The following is a 19,823-nucleotide window of genomic DNA, read 5'->3' on the forward strand; positions in this document are numbered from 1 at the left end:
GGCCCTGAAAGGGGACCAAGAACTTAGAAATCTGCAAAGCTGTGTCACATGTAATAAACAGAAAGATAAACTATTAAACATTGTATTTATCATAAATAAAATTGTTCTGTTCAGGTCTTTGTTCCATTGCTGCAGTGGGTCCCAGCGGAAGACTGGAGCGTTAATCCATGCCCATGTTCACTAGTAGGTTTCCAAGGATAATTAGCAGGCTGCATGTCCCCTCCACAGCCTCCACTAATTGTTTGTGTTGTCTGGGAAACCTGAGAACCCTCAGCTTGAAACCAGAGCAGCAAAGCAAAGCCAAAATCTATTAAAAACACGCTTTTTGTTTGTGACCCATGCGCAAGGATGCAATATTACTTTCCAGTAAGTGGGTACAGACACACATTCTGAACAGCATAAATAAAACATGGGAGATCAGAATGGGCCACAAGCAGAAAGGTCAAACGATCACTTTGGCCAGTAACTGGACACTATATGTGGGGCAATGTGGCATCCAGCCCATCTTGGAGAACAATGGTGCTTTCTAGAGGAGGTCACGCTTGGCTCTCCTCAAGGCTAAGTGATGCCAGGTTGCTTTGGCTGTGCCCTAAATTCAGTCCTTTGTGATTGAGGAGAGGACAACTTTGATTTCAGAGTCAGATATTGTTTTCTACAGTTCTGTTTTCGACTGTTACTGAGCTTGATGTAGTTTTACAATATACTACTGTATTGTACAATATTATTTTACACTACACTACATTACACTACAGTACTATATTATACTTAAAGGAATAGTTTTTTAATTCTGTCATAATTTACTCATTTTTAAGTTTCTTTCTTCTGTAGAACACAAAATATATATATAAAAAAGATATATATAATCACGCAGGGCTCCAGACAGTGACTAAAAGAACATTTTCCCTAACAGTGCGAGTAAACTTTGCAAGAGGTCACACTGGTGCGACTACAAAGTTGTCCGTCTCTGTGATTGCGAGCTCTCATTTTTTGTAATGCATGGGAAATATCAAAAGGCAAACTTTCCAAATGCAAAAGGAAACAGCTCTACCCAGATCAGTCAGCATGGCTCAATGGACAGATCAGCGCAGACATGCATTTACATGTGGACCAGTTCCAAGCACTCAGCCACACATATCATCATAAACAGCACTGCGAGAACGGTTACTATGATCTTATTGCAAATACCACAGTTAAAACTATGGATAAATGGAACTTTCCTTCTGTGTAAATATTTTTTTGAATATTATCTGGTTGTAGAAAAATGCTTGCTTTGTCTTCAGATGACATTATAATCAGCAAGATCCTGATTAAAAGAAACGCTAAAAGAAAACTAATTTCCACTGTCACACCTTGTCCTTACCAGATAAAAGGTATCTTTTCCATGAGCTTTATTTTCCAACTTTATTTTTGCAGAGGATTTCACATACCTATGGAATGTTGAGGTCTCGTTCTCTTCAACCGGAGCCTGCCATAGACACACACACACTGGCTCATTTTGACTTTCTCTTTGCTTCCCTGTACATGGAGATTGACGAAATAGTACTGCGTAAGTGCGTGAACATTAAAAATGGTAATAGACTGAGTTTTGATGCAATTCATGAAGTCAATTTTCCCTTTACCTGTGTGTGATTGTCAGGGTTGGGAGGGTTACTTTGGAATGTATTCCACTACAGATTACAGAATACGTGCTGTAAAATTACATTTTTATCATATTCCATTAGATTACTCAAGGTCAGTAACATATTCTAAATACTTTGGTTTACTTCTTCAGCACTGGTAGATTTTTTTCATTTGTTTTGACTATAAAAACTCTGCCAGTACAGTGAGACAAAATACGCATGTTAAAAATACATTCTCTGAAAAACTAAATATCTTATGTATATGCAGTGTTGTTTCTAAAACAAGATCAATTGAATTGATTTTTACAGGAAAACAATACAAAAATTATTATCAAGAATATGATTTTTGCCCTAATATCAGGTCTTACTAGAAAAATACATTTTTATCCAATGTAAATTTTCTTGATAATAAAATATTACCATGCCGGATAATGTATATGTAAAATGGCTAGAAATAGCATATTAACTTAGCGTAAAGTTTACAATTTACACAAGGTTTATTTATCTTCTGCTCCAAACTACAAATTTTTCTGTCTGCTCGTATGAATGTAACAAATCATAAAAAGTGTTTCACTGCTGTTCAAATGTACTTTGGATCGCATAATTTATATGTATAAATGTTTTATACAATCTGAAAGGACTAAATGTGAAATGAAACAAGCAAAAATAAATTAAAATGCAAAGTAATCTCTTCAGTAATCAAAATACTTTTTGAATATATCTGTATTCTAATTACCAATGATTTAAATTGTAACTGTAGTGGAATACAGTTACTTATATTTTGTATTTTAAATACATAATCCCGTTACATGTATTACGTTACTCCCCAACCCTGGTGATTGTGTACTTATCCCCTTGAGGTTTGAGACTGCACCCATATTAACCTGTAACCATATTAGCGCTTCAAGGAAATCGATCATGCTGCTGTGTGGCGTGACACAGTGTGCCAGAAGTTTAACCCTTAAATGACAGTGTAGAGTCTTGTGAACAGTATTCACTCCATTTTAATTCATTTAAATTATGTGTTGCATATAGCAAAGCCAAAATACTGCATCCACATGAGTCGCACGAGATTAAGGAAGAGAGATTTCGAGGGTAAGGCAGATCTCTGGGATTGCAGGTATCAGGACATAGTATGGAGTGGACAAAAAGGTCTCTGTAACATAAGTAACCTCAATTCCCTGAGATGGAGGGAATGAGACATTGCGTGCTAACGCATATGGGGAGTTGTCCTTCCACATGACCTAGTTGAAACCTTTCTCCAATAACGGCAATATTCTAATATTGGTTATGGTGTTTGAGCCACGCATTTTAGGCACAAAGCTGTCCGCTATAAAAGCTGGTGCAGAAACACCATTCCTCAGAATTTCCTGAATGAGGTACAAGGAGGGCATCGTTCACCTGAGAAGAACTCTGAGTCTTGTAGTGCGGCCAGCGTTCACAATGTCTCATTCCCTTCATCTCAGTGAACCGAGGTTACGTACGTAACTGAGATGTTCCCTTATGAATTCTTACAAGTACACTTGTCATTGCGTGATAACGCATATGGGGACAATAATCCCATCATGCCTCGCTACACAACATAACCTTCCAGAGAGGAAACAAGACATAGTAGTACCGTGGGACGGTGACCGACATGAGTATGATGCAGGCGGTTGTGTAAAATTATGGGGAGCCCATACTTAAGAGGAGGAGCATAAGAATATGTTTGGCAAACTAAATAGCAAGCGCTCTCAACAGAGAGGACTTTTGAAAAGAGAGAAGTTACGTCCAGGTTGTAAAACATTTTTTGAATTTGTTTTGAGAAGACTGTCCTGCTGCAATGTCCTTGTAAAGACACATCTTTGGAGGCCATGACACCATGAGGAGGCCATGCCTCTAGGAGAGCATGTGAAAATCAACAGAGTCCAATGGCTCGAAGGGGGTCTTGCGAGTGCTTTTAGGACCAAAGTTAGGTCCCAATCGAAAATGTAGCCAGCTGTGGTGGATTTAATCGTCTTGCTCCTCTATGGAACTTTATGATTAAATCATGCTTGCCTATAGTGGCGCCGGCTTCAGGTGCGTGATACGCAGATATAGTCACCACATAAATTTTGAGCATTGACGAAGTGAGTCCTGTGTCTAATTGCTCTTGAAAAAATATGAGAATTTCATGTATGGGGTAGTTTACCGGATCTTTGCCACATAAAAGACACCAATCAGTGAACACATTCCATTTTAGCATGTAGAGGTGTCTCCTGGACAGTGCGCTGGCCTGTAAACTGGTGTTCATGACTGAATGCATCAGTTATGGTGCATTTAGTGCGCTCCATTCAGGTCCAACACATGCAGGTTCCACAGTTTGGGCTAGGGATGCCAGATTGTGCCTTACACCTGAGAGAGAAGATCCTTCCTCAGCAGAATTTACCATGGCGAGCTGTATAGCATCTCTATAATTTCTGGAAACCATGGCTGATTGGGACATTTCAGCACAACCAAGAGAATGATTTCCTTGTCCTCTCAGACTTCGCAGAGTGACAGAGTGAATTAGGCACACTGGGGGATATGCATATTTGCATTTCACTGGCCATTTGTGGGCCATTAAGCCCACTCCCAGCGGTGCTTGGCCGAAATTTGTGCTTAGCCGAATATTTCCCAAAGCCTAAGGACAGTTTGAGGATGAAGACTCCATTCGCCTGGTATCACCCCTTGGTGTGAAAATAGGTCCACACCATAATTCAGACAGTCTGGGACATATGTCGCTCTCAAGTAGATGACGCTCGCACCATGGGAGGAGGTGATGCGTTAGTCTCATCAATGGCAGTGAATTAATTCCTTCTTGGTGGTTTATATACACCACTACAGTCATATTATCTGAGCAAATCAGAACATGATAGTTCACTATTTCAAGCCTAGGAATGAAGCCGATAACTCTAGGCGGTTGATGTGCCACGCCCTCCTCGCACCTGTCCAGGTGCCGGAAGCTGGGCATCCATCACACACCACCCCTCAATTTTGGTTGGAGGTGTCAAAATCACCATTTTCTCCCAGAAAATCTGCCCTAGCGTAACACCTCTCTGGTAAAAGGCAGGAGCTGTCCAAGGTGCTAGAGCAACTATACATCAGAAAGATATAGTGATGCGCATGTGCCCATATCATGACACATGGCACTTGAGCCAGCACTGAAGAGGTTTCATGTGAAAAAGACCTATAGGAATGACCCGTGGATGCCGCTGCCATAAACCCCAATGCTTTTTGAAACAGCTTCAGTGGAAGTGTTCTCCCCAGTTTGAACTGAGACAGACACTGTAGAATGATCGCTTGTGAGTTGCGCGTACCACACAGACGGGTTCCCAAAAAGGAAATTTGTTGGCTGGGGGAGAGCTTGCTCTTCGCCCAGTTGACATTGAGAACCAAGCTGTTTAGATGCTGAAGAAGTAAGTCTCTGTGCTTGTATAACAGAGCCTCTGATTGGGCCAGTAACAGCCAATCGTTGAGGTAGTTCAAAAGGTACACGCCGCTCAGTTTCAGAGGGGAAAGAACCACACCAATACACTTTGTGAACATACAAGGAGCCAGAGACAGCCCAAAGGGCAGGATTTTGAATTGATACGCCATTGCCTCGAATGCAAATCTCAAAAACCTCTTGTGATTGTTGTACAATTTAGGCACGAAAGTACGCATCTTTCAGATCTGTCTACGCAAACCAATCGTGTGGGCGGATGTGCGATAAGATCCATTTTTTCACGTGGCTCGCTGTGCATGACACCGTGGAGACTCACAGCATGGGAGGCTCATACTACACTCTGTGATCTACGCACAACTTAACACTCACCCCATTGAGAGCGAGAACCCCTAATCATGACCAGGGGACGTTACCCCAAAATGAGTAATCATTTTGAATGGGCGCTTTGCAAGTGCACGACTCAAAGGTCTCAGATCTAGGATTGAACGAAGCACACCATCTATCTTTGGGACAAGAAAATACCGGCTATAAAACCCTTTTTTGGGTTTGACGATTTGGAACAACCTCTAACACGTTTTTCGCAAGGTGATTGTGTATTTCTGCGTGTAACACTGGCACGTCTTCAGACGAAACTGTGGAAGACAGAATTCCATTGAAACGGATTGGCCAGCGTGCAAACTGGATCAGACACCCTTGTTCATTCATTTTTGGCACCCAATCTGAAATATCAATAAGGGTTCGCACGTGTCTGTGTAATGGGACAGAGGGCAATTTGGTTAGTTAATTGTGTGACATAATGCACCACTCACCAGTGGGAAGCGGTTGTGCATAGTTTGTGGGCTTTGAAGAGGAAAATAACTCTTTATTGAGAATGTGTGAGCATCTAGTGCATGTGCAGCGAGCACTATATTCTTTTTTGAATTTATTGCATTTTTTACTGCATTCATACAGATGTGAGACACAGAAACATAATTTTGTACAATACTGTGAACAGCAATATTTCTTTCCCAACAACCAGCAGTGGGGAGATGGGGAACAGTGTTGTGTGTCTTCAACTGAGCCTTCTTCAGAGCAGACCCATAGTGAACAGCGAACTCTGCATTCAGCTTCAAAGGGCTGTGCCCATCAGGAGCGCTTTTGCTGTGTGGGGGATTTTATTCTGCCGGGACGAGGCAGGCACTGATACAGTGGACATGGGGCTTTTTGCTGGGCACTGACTTGAAACAGAGTGGGAGCGAGCCGGCTGTGAAATGTTACTCCACAAGACTGTGACTGTTGCTGAGTCGCGACATAATGCTCAGTGAACTTATCCACAGCGCCACTGAAGAGGCTAGCTGGAGACAATGAAGCATCCAACAGAACGGTTTTTTTCTTGTCACGAATGTCTGTGAGGGTCAGCCAGATGTGACGATCCAGAACTACCAGGTTGCCCATTGATTTGCCAATGGCCTGCACAGTGAATTTCGTGGCACGCAGTGCTAAATTTGTAACGGTGCAGAGCTCTTTGAATGTCTCTGAATTGTAGCCTTGCTCGTCCATTTGCTTGAGGAGCTTGGATTGAAATACCTGGAGTACCTCCATTGCGTGGAGTGCTGAACCAGCTTGGTCCGCCACTGAGTATGCTCTTCCAGCCAGTGCGGACATCAGTCGACAGGGCTTGGAAGGATGAATGGGGTGTGATTTCCCTGCAACTCGCTAGGCAGAGGTGTTCCTCTACTGCCTCCTCCAAAGGGGATAGTTAGGCATAACCATTTTCTTCCCTGTAATCCACATTAGAGAGTATATAGTGCGAGCTGGATAGTGCGTGTGCCAGGATTTTAATAATTAATAAAAAATTTCAGGGAAGAATGGGGCAGATCTATGAGACACGGTCGCTTGATGTTGTCCGGAATGCCGAAACCATTCATCAAGGTGAGATTGTGTCAGGTTCCTCTGGAGGAGACTTGGTATCAAGCTCTCCGACCTCCTTATCAGAGGCGCATACACACTCCTCACCCTTGCTAGGGAGAAGGGCAGTAGCATCATCGACTGACCACTCGCCTGATGCAGCGAGAGACATGACATTATCATCATCCCCAGCATCAGAACCACCGAACGAGATGAGGCCAAGCACACCTGCAGAGGGCCAGAGCTTGTCATGCACAAATTATCAGCGTATATGCGTTGCATGGAGATTGAGGGGCTCAATGCGTGTGCCAGCATGAGATCCTCCTTAAATTCATCCTGCTCGACCTCGCGGACCCGCCACGCCTCCTCGTGTGACCCCTTGGGTATCGCAGAAGAGGCAGGTGGGAGGCTGAATCGTCCCTCAGAACGAGGGTGATTCGCAAGCTGAGTGTCTTGAGAGTCATGCCCTCGCAGTGAGGGCAGTCTGTCTCAATGAGAGCTGACTCTGCATGGACGCGGCCCTGAAAGAGAATGCAGCTCTCATGCTGGTCTGACGGCAGGATGTGTTTCTCGCACAAGGAACACTTACAGAACGACATCTTTAAAAAGACACAAACACGTAAGTGAGATATATATATATATATATATATATATATATATATATATATATATATATATATGTATACATTTATACACAATATAAAATACAAATCTTGTTAAGGATACACAACACTTGCTGAAGCGCTGCGGTGTATCAGGATGCTGAAGCAGCCTGTTCACCAGCGAAGTATCAAGTGTCGAGGCGGAGTGATGTTTGCAGGAGCACTGCAGGGAGCAAAGAGTCTTCTCATTGCCTTAAAGATTCTGCCTGCTGACTCATGTAGTTGACGTCGAAACAGTAGAGGGCTCCTTAATAAGAGACGAATCGCTGCCTTGAAGGAAGATAATTCTGAGGAATGGTGTTTGTGCACCTGCTTTTATTAGACGTTATAAATAACCTTACTGTTGTTGATATGATTAAATTTACATTTGCATCCAACTCAAAATCAATGATGTTATGTAGAATATGCATTTCAGTGGGACAAAATATGCAATATTATTGGTCTTTTCACTTATTTTTGAAATATATGAACAATATCACTAGTTTAGTTTCTCTCTATGCATTTTCATTTTATAGGCCCCAGATACAGCCCTCCCGTTCATCAATAAAAGGGTAAGAACCACCGATCTAAAAGGTGTCAAAATAAAGCGCTTCCTATAGAGTATCAGAGATGAATGCTAGGAACTGAAATGTAATATTGATCTATATATATATATATTTATATTTATTATATTTTATATTATACCGGAATAAAATATATATTTTTTTATCATACCAGAATATTTCCTGGTAGCCAGATCTAAGGAATTGAAACGGAAATATTAAAATGAAGAATGGGCATGGGGCGAAGTAAGTAGCCCTTCTCCACCTTCTTGAATTAGTTTATCTACCACAAAGGCCTCTGTTGTGTTGAGTATTATTATTATAATTTTATTTAGTGCCCAACCCATTTATCGGTCTTCCGATATTATCAGCCGAGATTAGCCTTTCACCGATATATCGTATCGGCATATATGTTTTCCAATATGCACAGATATGAAAACTTTTTTTTTTCAGAACATATAATGCAGAAAACAATGCTTCGGGTGATTTAGAATAGAGCGCGCTCCAACTCCATTGTTTGCAGAGCTGAGCTGATGGTGGTTCTTCTGATAGTGCAGAGTTAAGCGGTGTCTTCACGGTAAATTGCTTACCATTTTGTGAAATACATACTCGACAGTTTATAATCAATGACCCCATAATTTTCCCTTTTCAATTTAACTATTATAACATTAACACTGTCCCTGACAACCATGTCCACTCATGTTTATCACATCTGTTTGCTATGTTCACCAGCTATAGTTTGTCAGTGCAGTCTGTAACACAGCAAATTGAAAGGTAAACTTCAGAGCATCTTTTTGTAGCTCAGCAGACAATGGTGCGGTGGTGAATTGTGTCTGTTGAGTGTTGATTTCAGGCTATGTTGTTACCGAGTTGTTGAGATGCAATGCTGGAAAGTAAATAAACAACATCTATCTTTTACTCTCCGTGACAACAAGCTAACTATCTTATCACATAGCTACTTTCATATCTTATCAGCTGAGTGGAACCTTATGTGTAAACATGTATTCACCAAACTGTTTAGTTCAGGATTCGCAATTTAGTACCCCCTTCAGCAAAACACTTCCAGTCATTGCATTTACAAAATGTAATATTTAAAAGTCTGGTTTTCCAGAAGTTTCCCCTGAATTTGTATAGCAGAATACGGCGTAACACAGCTGCCGCTGTTTATCTCTTGACTCGGCAGGTGTAAATGCTTCTTGTTTTACAACCTGCCCCTAATTGACTGGCAGTATTAAAAAACAGTTCTACTGATGTTTATTTAGCTATAATTTTAATTTATTCTTTATTTAAATGGTCAGCAACTGGCTGATATTGAACATACAGTACTGATATTTATTTAGCTATATTTTTTATGTATTCTTTATTTAAAGTGTCAGCACCTGACTGATACTGAACATACAGTACTGATGTTTATTTAGCTATTTATTGTATTTTTATTTATTCTTTATTTTCTCAGTGTTCATTTCTAGAATTTGTTGACAATGTATAATAATAATGCAAAATATTATTTGATAAAAACCTTTGCATAGTCATATCGGTGCAAAATTGGTTCACAATCCACATAGAAAAGGTCTATTTTCATTCCAGCTCAAAAATTAACTATATCAGCCACCAAATCGGTATCGGTCTCAAATATACTATATCTCAGTCAGGCTCTAATTTTATTCTATTTAAGTGTAAATGCATCTGACTGTTCAAGCCATATAAGTAACTAATGGGTTATGCAGATCAGAGTGGTGCACACACAAGACATAACCTACTGTGAGATTCTCGTAAACTTCTGCAGCTATGTATTTCAGAGCGTGATCGAATGAGGGGTTACAAGAGTTTACTCGCCGTAATATGCATGCCCTTAAAATGCACAGTTTTGCCGGTATACATCTAACATTTTAGCTCACTATTAAACAGTTGTAAAGGTAATACATGGATGCTAAGTGTGAAGAAATATTGTATATATCAAGAGCTCTGACTCAATTCAAATCCTGGGTGAAAATTCACTTAAAAAGAGCTTGTGATTTGGTCTGTCATCCTATATATGATAATCCGATAAAGCAAATGAACAACAATTTGGAACATTAATTTGTATACGATTTCTGCTAGCTCACTAATATTGTAGAAAATGTAATGCTAGTTAATACTTATTTAGTTCTTAATTAACTAGGCAAAATTTGTGAATGCAGTTTAAAAAAAGATTAATTGTGCAGCCCTATGCTCTACTATACTACGCTACACTGTTTAATTTCAACTCAAATACATTTATTTGCATAGCTATTTTAATAATATTGTTCCAAAGCAACTTTACAAAGAACAGTTCCTTACAACTCCCAGTGAGCAAGCCAATGGTGACAATGCCACAATAAGTTTCTTGTTAAGATAAAACTTCACTAATCTATACTACAATGTGTTGTTTTGTTCGTTCACATTCTTAGAGATGGACAGTCTTGTTTAATTTTTTGTTGTTCTATTTTTTTGGTAATGCCTTTTAAAGGTGCTTAATATTTAGCTATTTTTAATAGTTTTTGGAAATATAACATCACAGATTCAAGACAATTCCTGAGCTAAATGGACTGAAGGCCATTCCATTGATAAGAGATCATTTAATGTTGAAAAATAAATCAGATTTATTACATACAATTAAATACCTCCATACCATTTATAGAACTCTACTCCAAATATGGATTGACTCTTAAAGAACGTAAGCTCATTTCAACCTCACTACATTGTTACTCAAGGAGGCTTTGCATCTCCCAGCCTCTTAGTAAAGTCTTTGTTGATTATATTCTGTTTAAAGCCTCTCCTCACAATGAGAGATGACACAAATCCCCTTTAAATACAAGCAAATTAATTAAATCTCAATAAAACTACATCTCAGGGCCAAGAACCTGTTCAAAGAAAAAAAAACATTGTGTTACTGTTTATGCAGGTGAATAAAAATGCAGGTGAATAATAGGAATGTGTAAGGAATGACTTTCAGTCCCTTCAGACTGTCAGTCCAAATCCGATATTTTGGTGTATCTGATCGGAATCCGATCTTCATGAATGACTGTCCGCACTGTGTATATCGCATCTCATCAGATCTGATTTGTGTGTCCCGTGGCTACTTTCATTTTCTGACATATCTGCATTGGTTGCTTTAGCAATTATGTTGTGTCAGTGTAAAAAAAAAAACAACAACATGGAATCACGGGAATGGAATCGATATTTTCGTAGCAGGCTAGTATCATGAACTATGCTGTTATAATAGTTTAATGTGGTGTGAGATGTCCAGACAGACTAGCAGTGACTGGTTGGCTCATATGGTAGCCACCTTTGATGAAACAATGTGGCTTTTGAATTTCAGAATGTGCGTGGGAAGATTCCATTAATAATATTCTCAGTTAGACCTACACTCCGCAACCATAGAGTTTCTGCCAGAGTTACCTGCAACAATGTGTGACATATAACATGTCTTTATGTAGCGTGAAAAAGTGACATACCACAAAAAGCCACTTAAGATCTGATAAGAGAGGTCAGACTGAAGCGGATTTCAAGAAATGTTATTTGAATAGGATTTCAAACGACATATGAAGAATTACATGTGATTTATTTTGCTGTTCAGACTTGCTAAATATGATCGGATTCAAATCGGATATGCACAAAACTGTACTTGGACTGACAGTCTGAACATAGCCTTAATAAGTCTGTAAACCTCTGTAGATAGAATGCTACAGATATATCCTTTCCTCAGAATATTTTCTTTCATGCTGCATCCTCTAGAATTGATCAATAGCAGACAGTAAGGCGCTTGATAAACACTAAGCCTGAGCAGGCCTCTCCTAGCAACAGCATAAAACTAAAGCAACAGTATCCATTCACTCTTGCAGAGCATGCAGCTTTGCTTTCAAAGTAGTTCAGGAAAGAAAGCCCTCAGGCATTAATCTGTAACTGCAGGCTGCAGTAATGTTGGGTGATGTGAGATCCATTTAATTTGGGGAAAGTGTGCTCAACAGTTTCTACTGCTGGATGTCAAAACTCAAATCTGAGACCATGTTCTTTTGCACACTTCATCATGAAGGCTTTTTTGGTCACGACCATCGGTTTGTTGAATGTGTTTATCCTAATAATTATTTTAATTAAGGCTTTTTTTAATGTGTACCCTACTTTGAGTTCCTTGGACTACTAGTTAAGTATCTGAGAAGTGTGAGCATTCTGCTAAATATTTCCTTTTGTGTTCCATGGAAGAAAGAATGCCATATGGGTAACAGATGGCAGTATTTTCATTTTTTGACTAATTTCTTCAATCTCCAAAAAATTGCTAACTTACAAACCATATACAGTAAACAATGGTTCTTAGAACTGAACCTAAGAATCTTTATTTTTAAGAGCCTAGTGATAAATGCTTGCTACCAAAATCAGTCAAGAAAAAAGAAATGGAACACTTGGTCTCTTGTTACCAAGAGATAATTGTTAACATGCAGACAAATTACATCCACCTGTTCCTGAGTCCATAACCACTGATGTCTCTCATAATATATCCTAAATCAATTGCAGGATGGGCGAGCAGACAGAGAGAGTCAGTAATGCTGTTATTGATGACACTGATGTGAATATTTGTAAACTGATAAGTCTCTCTCTCTCTCTCTCTCTCTCTCTCTCACACTCTCTCTCTCTCTCTCTCTCTCTCTCTCTCTCTCTCTCTCTCAGAAAGCATACAACATTGAGCAGCAGAGTGTGAAAAACAGAAAACACCAGAATGGAGTGGGTAAGTCTACACTCACATGTCACAAAGAAAGCCACCGAACAGCCCTGCAGATGAACAATGCAGTGTTGCCTTGGATCCTGCTTTACGTAAATGTCTTTGACCTTGTTTCTTGACACGTCACAGCTGGGTCAAAAGGCTTCGGAAGTTCCAGCAATGCTTCCTGACGTTAAACAATACAAATGTGTCATGCCACTGACCCTAGAAAAGATTCTTTAGAGGGATAGTTCACATTAAAATGAAAATACTGGAATACATTTCTTTTGTCTGTGGAACATGAATGGAATATTTATATATATTTTATATATAAATGTATTGGTGATTCTTTTTTATGCAATTACAATTCGAAATGAAGCTGTCAAGCTTAAAAAAGGGTGAGAAAATGACGAAAGAATTAAAGAAATTTAGGGAGAGCAATTCCATCAAAAAGAATCCATTGCAAAAACAGTAAATAAAAAAACGCACATGATATAAGGCTGTGGTATAAAATGGTATAAAGTGTCAACATTTGAAATTTTACTATAGACTGTCATTTATACCGCAGCAGATAGATGCACACAGCATCCTGTATTATGCTATTTACACTTGAGAGGGATAAAGAAACATGGTGTTGTACAAAAATATATATTATAATGTTATAATTAATACAGAATTAAACGGATATGCAGTCATCTATTTATTACCATCTGTTTCACGGCAGCTTCAAATGTGGCTCATTCAGTCAAAATTCAGTATTCGAACTATCCATTGTATAATATTAGTTGTACTGTTTTGAGTCCTCTGTTTTTAACTCAAGAGTTACATAATGTAAAGCAGCTGTTTTTGCACTGATGCCTGATGTATAATTGGTTATGATTGGTTTTGGTCCATTAGGTTAAGATGAGATGAAGTACCTTTCAGTTGTAATGTATTTATTTCACTCAATTATCCAAAAATAGGCAGTACCACGTGGTTATTTAATGTCAAGCAAAAACCATTATAGTGTTATATAGATACTGTTACTGTAATATAAAGTAACTCATACTGTGATGTATGATTTTAATCACAACCAACCTGCCAACCTACCAACCAACCAACCTCTAATATAATCATCTTGGCATGCATAGTTTATAATTCTCATCTTATATAACTAACAAATGGCCATAGAAGGACTATGCCCAGTGAAATGAGTCAATGTTTCATATGTAATCTCTAATGTTAACATGACCATTGCATGTTTGTTTGTTTTCAATTGCTTGGTTTTGTAAGTTTGTGTGAGGGATGAAAGTTTCTAGATAGACTGATGAGTAATGTGAGATTTAGCAGGAGAGAGAGAGAGAGAGAGAGAGAGAGAGAGTGATTTGGCCCCTTCACTAATCATATCAGCTCCTGACTTCTATAAGAGAGAGAGAGCAAGAGAGAAAGAGAGCGAGAGAGAGAGAGAGAGAGAGAGAGAGAGAGTAAAAAAAGTGTTGGGAGTTGAAGGAAGGGTGTGGCTTAGGAATGGCCAGTGGTCATGTGACTGTTTACACTCTGAGAGGAGGCATGTGTCTGAGAGAACAGCAGAACCTTAGGGGAAACAGGATCTCATACATGCATACATGCATGAGAAAGAAGCACCAGGATGGACCAGAGAGTTGCACACAGTTTGTACCCTCCTGAGGGCCAGACCAGCAGACCCAGAGATGTCCTTGTAAAGTCAGGTAAGAGAGATAGAGACTGTCTGAGATTACAGGATGCTGTTCTAATGATGCTGAGTTCAAAGACAAAACTTAAACTAAGCTTCTAGAATACAGGGTGCGTTACATTTTTGTGATAGATTTAGGATTTTGTTTGTGTTAGAGCTTGTTGTAATAACTGAATTGTAACAATTAAATTGTACAATGTCAACAATACAGATAGATTTACAACGTGTTTGCTATACATGCTTTTCAAAAACACTCTGATTTCTACCTCCTTCACACAATAAAAACACAAATTACTGTTTCCAAAGTAATACAGAATGTTTTTGAGAGCAAACTATTCATATCATCTAAAAGGAAAACTAAGAATGCCAGTGCAAATGAAGCACATAAAAAACACTTGAAGAAATCAGTTCAGTGAGATTAGGAAGAGGGATAGAGAGAGCAGAGACATGCTTGCTCTGGGCATAGTGCCCAACTTGTTACTCTTGGTGCACAACAAGCCTACAGACTTCATTGACCAATAGGAATTCACTATTTGCCATTCAAATAACAAAATAGCTCCTTTGAATGGAATTATAGAAACATACACGAAGGTAGAGTTCTAAACTCAACAACTCTTGCACGTGTCTTGTGCTGATTCATTGCAGATCTTATTGCAATTTTGATCTTAGCTTTCTATTGATTATAGTTTTTGTAGATTGATGATAGATCATGAACATAAATCAATATCCCTGCATGCTATTGATGATCTTTCACAATTTTGTTGATGTAATGTTTTACCGGCAGTATCTGGCCTTGTGTTTGTTTTAGCTGAAAAGCACAAGGTCCATACTGCATTTCTGAGCAACCATGTTCAACACCAATAAACCCTGCTGTGTGTATTTGAACAGTTATCTTAAATCACCCAACTCTGTAGGAATACCAAACACGCCTTTTACCAACATATCCTGGAAGTCTATTAATTTATTAAGGACTTTTGCCCCACTAAGCTATGCGAATTAAACCTTAAATCTGAGTTTTGGATGTTTTTTGGAAGTAATTCTATTCTTATTCTATTCTATTTTACACAAAGTTATGGGCCTTTAAGTCAGTAAACTGGTCTAATGGCCAAAAATGGCCCATAAATATAAATTCCTTCATCTCAGGAATACGAAACAGGGATGTTCCCTTACAATTCAGTCCACTCGAAATTGCGTCATGCTGACATACATGGGAAAACAAGTCCCATCACGCTGCACTACACAACATAACCCTCCCAGAGAGAGAGAGATACCGAAGCATAATACTCAAAAGAAAATGATGCCGCAGTCCTGCGGGATGGCGACCGACATGAGTATGCATGAAAGTATGAAAGGCGTGGATAAAACCTTAGGCACATAGCATTTTCTGTGTTTGATGGTGGCTTTTGAAAGACCTGGACCAAACTCCAGAAATTAATTGTCGACCGATAGTGCTTGCAAATCACCAACCTGATTTAGACCAGAGCCGCCTAACACCCCTAAGGAACTTTATGATCAAATCATGTTTGCCTGTAGAAGTGCCGACTTCAGGTGCATGATATGCAGATATAGTCACTACATAAACTTGACACATTGACAGAGTGAACCCTGAATTCAATCGCTCTTGAAGAAATGTAAGAATTTCAGGTATGGGGCAGTTCACTGGGTCTTTGCTGCGTAAAAACCCCCATATGGTTGAACACATTCCATTTCAGTGCATAAAGGCGTCCCTTAGATGGAGCTCTAGCCTGTAAAATGGTGTTCATAACCAACTGGGTCAGTTCTGGGACGTTTAGCATGCTCCGCCCAGGGAGCACACATGCAGGTTCTATAGCTTGGGCTGGGGATACCAGATTGTGCCTTCCTCTTGAAAGAGGAGATCCCTGTTCCCATTTCTGGAAATCAGGACTGATTGGATCACTTCGGTGCAACCAATAGAATCATTTCCTTATTCTCTCTGACTTTGTGAGGGAGGCACAATGGGGGAAACACATATTTGTGTTTCGCAGGCCATTTGTGGGCCATTGCATCAAGCGGAGCTTGGGACATTGAGTACCAGCAAATCTTGAAAACTTTCTGCCTGAAAACCTGCCCTAGCATGACACCTTGCTGATAGAAAGCAGGGGCTGTCCAAGGTGCTATAGCAGCTAGACAGTGGCAAGATATAGCAATGCGCATGCGTCCTTGGTGCCAGGCATGCTGTGGAAAAGATGTGGAAAAGACCTAATGTAATGATGGTAGATGCCCCCGCCATTAGCCCTTATGCATTTTGAAACAGCTTCAGTGGAAGTGTTCTTGACAGACACTGGAGAATGGCCTGAAAACTCTCGCTCATGAGATGTGCACGCTCTCTCATGAAGTCGAGATGGACTCCCAAAAAGGAGATTTGTTGGCTGGGGAAGAGCGTTCTCTTCACCCAGTTGACATTGAAGCCCAGGCTGTTCAGATGTTGGAGCAATAAGTCCCTGTGCTGGCATGACAGAAGTTCTGATTGGGCCAGTAATAGCCAATCAAATATTATTTAATACACACCTCAAATGTGATTAATAATAATTATGAATTTCCCCACATAGTGAATTTGGAAGGGAAGATTAATTTCAAACTGAGAGCGAGGTGGCCGATGTTTGAACTGAATTGTGCAGCCATGTGGACCTGCCACGCATTCCTGGAGCGGGATAACGGGCACATCGACTTTCTCACTAGATGAGACTGAGTGCTGCTCACCACTGGGAAGCGGTTGTGCACAATATTCATCAATACACACCTCAAATGTGATTAATGATGATTAATTTCCCCACCTAGTGAATTTGGGAGGGAAGATTAATTTCAAACTGGGAGCAAGGTGGCCAGCATGCAAACTGAATCGTGCAGCCATGTAGACCCTCCACACATCCTCGGAGCGGATTAACATGCACGTCGGCTCGCTCGCTAGATGTGAATGAGCGCCGCATGCCGGTGGTAAGCGGTTGTGCACAGTACTCATGATTTTAGGAGGGAATCACTTTACAGAATTGGACCATTCGCTGTCTCTGATGCTGCCAGGGACATTGCATCATCTCCATCATCAGAACCGGCAAATGTAATGTGGTCCCGCGTTCCATCAGAGAGCCGGTGCTCATCATGCATATAATATATAGGCAAAGCCGCCTCAAGAGAAGATCGAGCAGCTCGCAGTGAGGGCAATCTGTCTCCATATGAGCTGCTTAAGAGTGGCCGCAGCCCAAGCAACGAACGCAGTTCTCATGAACTTCTGACAACTGGATATGCCGCTTGGAACACATGCGGAACTATGTCTTTAAAAAGATGCATACACGCAAGTGGTTCTTTTGTGATATATATACAAACAATATCAACAATAAGCTTATAAGGATACTGAACACCTGCCAAAGCACTGCTGGGAATCAGGATGCTGAAGCGGCCCGTTCACCAGCGATGCTTCAAGTGGCGAGGTGGAGTGAATGTTCGCCGGAACACTGCAGGGGAGTGGAAAGTCTTTTCGTTGCCGTTAAGATCCTGCCCGCTGACTCGTGTATGTCTACGCTGAAGTTGTAGAGGTTCTAAATGAGAGAGATGCTAGCAGTATTGAAGGAAGAAAATTCTGAGGAATGGTGTTTGTGTGCCCACTTAAATATCGGACAGATTCACGCCTAAAAGGGTGGGGCTTAAACATCATATACAATCTTAGGATTGCCATTATTGTAGAAGGGTTTCAACTAGGTTTCCCATATGCATCAGCATGACACAATGTCGAGTAAGTCGTTAGAGAACTTTTTTATAAAATTTTTTAGTCCACATTTATATGCTTGAATTATGTTATTGTGTGTTATTGTCCATAGAGAATGTCACTTTGCTTCTTGCTGTGGACCTTTTATAATGCTAATTCCCTGTCTGAGAGCTCTGCCTTAATTTAATGGCTTGCCAAGGACCAGTATTCAGAAGGGATTAAGGGAAATAATGCTGCACACAAACACGGATACAAATACTCAAACCCATGGGAGAATGGGCATCCTCTGAGAATGCTGATGTAGCTATGACAACTGTCAGCATTCTGTTTGTATACAATCCAATGTGGGAACAAACTCCTTACCTAATAGAGGATTTTTATGTAAACAAAAATTTTAATGCTGAATTCCTGGTGGTCAAGGGGACAAAACATTCAGTGATGCAGAGAAAACTAAACTGTGCTACATAACCATGAAGTCAAAGCCTTTGCTGCTGGCCTAGCATGTCTAATAAATACTAAATAAAAATGTCATCCTTTCATTCTCATTCACCTTTTTGCCTATTATTTTAGATCACTTTCCAATCCTAATTCATCCAAAAACAAATAGCAAACAACGAATAGCAAACAACGAATAGTTTATCCAATCAAAATGTTTTCCTTGATCCTTACAAGCGAAGCATGACGGCTGTTTCATAAATCACATGCCCAATGCTGAGTGCTTCCGAAGCATCATGTGATTCTGAGCTCCACCCCGTTAAGCCTTCCGAATTTTTAAAGAATCCCTTAACAGTTCAAGTGAACAGGCATCTAAAGTCAGATTTACAGATTAATCAGCCAATCAGATTGATTTATTTGTTTTGGTGTGTTCTTTAGAATATGTCCCAGTCGAGGCCTTCTAGCTAGCCTTTTAGTGACGCAATCCCGCTTTAAGAGATGTACATAATTTGAAAGCGAAGTGCGCAGTGTTCCCAACGTAGCGACTTTGTCACTAGATTTAGCAACTTTTCAGACCCCTTTAGTGACGTTTTTCTAAAAAGCACTTTTTGGACACATCTTAGCTACTTTCCGTAGAAGAGTCGCCAGTACTGCCATGAGAGTGCAAGGTCTTGCTTTACTGCTGCAGGCATACCTCTCTCATTGTCTACTCTGTTCAGTGAGTGGCAGACAGAGGAGCAGCTGAGCGCGAGATCTAGCTGACGAGTCGGCTGTCACTGCTGCTATCGACATTGAGAAAGAGATCCTTATGGATTTAAAAACCTGAGATGTAAACAGGAAAGGAGGGCTGATTTTCATTCAAAGTAAATTGGTAAGTGCTTTTTGCATTGTTATAGCAACATCAGGAGTTTTCTAAGTGTAAATTAGGCAGGCTGGAGCATTCAGTGTCAGTTTAAGTTTTGAAAAGTAACTGTGTACCCTTACGAAACAAAAATTATTGTAAGCAACATTTAGATTGCAAATGTTATTAGATAGATTTTTCTTGGTATTAGACCTTCTTAGTGTTGGCTTTCATGAATGGATGTGTTTTAAAAATGTCAGTTGGTAT

The 19,823-nt window shown here is 40.0% G+C and overlaps 1 protein-coding gene across 2 annotated transcripts in view; it reads left to right on the forward strand.

Annotated features, from left to right (window-relative positions):
• The window catches only part of LOC127633073 (protein FAM107B-like), a 59,183-nt gene that overhangs the window by 19,586 nt on the left and 19,774 nt on the right, over positions 1-19,823 (forward strand). Inside the window, exon 2 of one of the 2 annotated variants that reach the window (XM_052111946.1) lies at positions 12,839-12,896. In XM_052111946.1, coding sequence (XP_051967906.1) covers positions 12,839-12,896 — 58 coding nt within the window. Of the gene's footprint in view, positions 1-12,838; positions 12,897-14,435; positions 14,576-19,823 lie in introns of those variants that run through there. The other variant, XM_052111947.1, reaches the window with a different exon arrangement.

The sequence above is a fragment of the Xyrauchen texanus genome, chromosome 39 (assembly GCF_025860055.1).
Source record: "Xyrauchen texanus isolate HMW12.3.18 chromosome 39, RBS_HiC_50CHRs, whole genome shotgun sequence".
Taxonomy (NCBI): Eukaryota; Metazoa; Chordata; class Actinopteri; order Cypriniformes; family Catostomidae; genus Xyrauchen; species Xyrauchen texanus.